Here is a 1,009-nt window from a genome sequence, read left to right on the forward strand (position 1 = left end):
GGTTGGGGGCTGAGAAGTGATGACAAAGTGGCTTTTCTTGGGGCTACAGAGCTGTCCAGGTCACCATGGACACTCCAGATCTAGACTCTGAGTCAACGCTGTTGAGTCAGTGTTGGCCAACCAGGTGGAGGAGGCTCCTTTGGGATGTGTCTTGGAGATCCTGCTTTTGTGTTGACCCAACCTGATGGACAGCGTTGGCTTCCCCAGGGAGTTCACCACCTCTGCCACCGTGAAGAGGGTATCCCAGAGACCCCACTCTTGGCACCAACCCAACTGGGGATGCAGTATCGGTCTCCCCAAGGCAGTCAGCGTTTGCTCCCCCCCCCATTATCCCGGTCGGCTCACCTTGAGGAACACGTTGGCTCGGCCCACAGCCCCGATCTTGCCGGTGTAGTTGATGAAGCCAGCGTTGCCCTCGGTGGCCCCATAGAACTCCCAGATGGCGATGGGTCCGAAGCGATGGAGGAACTCCTTCCACACCTCTGCCCGCAGGCCGTTGCCCAAGGCCAAGCGCACCCCATGCTCCCGGTCATTGGCGCGCTGTGGGGTGACAAAGGGAGAGACCATCTCAGCGTGCGCCCCGCAGCGTCACCTTCCCCCTGGGGTGGATTTCAGGCTGGTGGCACCTTACCTTGGGTGTGTTGCAGAGGTAGCGCATCAGCTCGCCCACGTACTGGATGACGGAGACGTTGTAGCGGCGGCAGTCGTCCCAGAACTGGGAGGCAGAGAACTTGGACCGTATGACGCAGGTGGCCCCTGTGGGAACATGGTGGGGTGATGGTTCCCCTCTCCTTTTCCCTCTTCCTTTTTCTCCATCCTTCCATCCATGTTGGCATCTGTCTATCCATCCATCCATCTATCCATCCATGTTGGACTCCATCCATCCATCTCTCCATGTTGGCATCCATCCATCCCTCCATCCATTCATCTCTCCATCCATCCACCTCTCCATCCATCCACCCACCCATCTCTTCATCCATCCACCCATCTCTCCATGTTGGCCTCCATC

General features: G+C 58.2%; 1 protein-coding gene across 1 annotated transcript in view; it reads right to left on the reverse strand.

The window, feature by feature from the left end:
• The window catches only part of LOC104510882 (very long-chain acyl-CoA synthetase-like), a gene marked incomplete at both ends in the record, with an annotated part of 3,936 nt that extends 3,180 nt beyond the window's left edge, over nucleotides 1-756 (reverse strand). Inside the window, 2 exons of the mRNA XM_010153272.1 lie at nucleotides 346-540; nucleotides 632-756. Coding sequence (XP_010151574.1) covers nucleotides 346-540; nucleotides 632-756 — 320 coding nt within the window. The remainder of the gene's footprint in view (nucleotides 1-345; nucleotides 541-631) is intronic.
• Nucleotides 757-1,009: the final 253 nt, after the last annotated feature.

The sequence above is a fragment of the Eurypyga helias genome, unplaced genomic scaffold (assembly GCF_000690775.1).
Source record: "Eurypyga helias isolate BGI_N326 unplaced genomic scaffold, ASM69077v1 scaffold32646, whole genome shotgun sequence".
NCBI lineage: Eukaryota > Metazoa > Chordata > Aves > Eurypygiformes > Eurypygidae > Eurypyga > Eurypyga helias.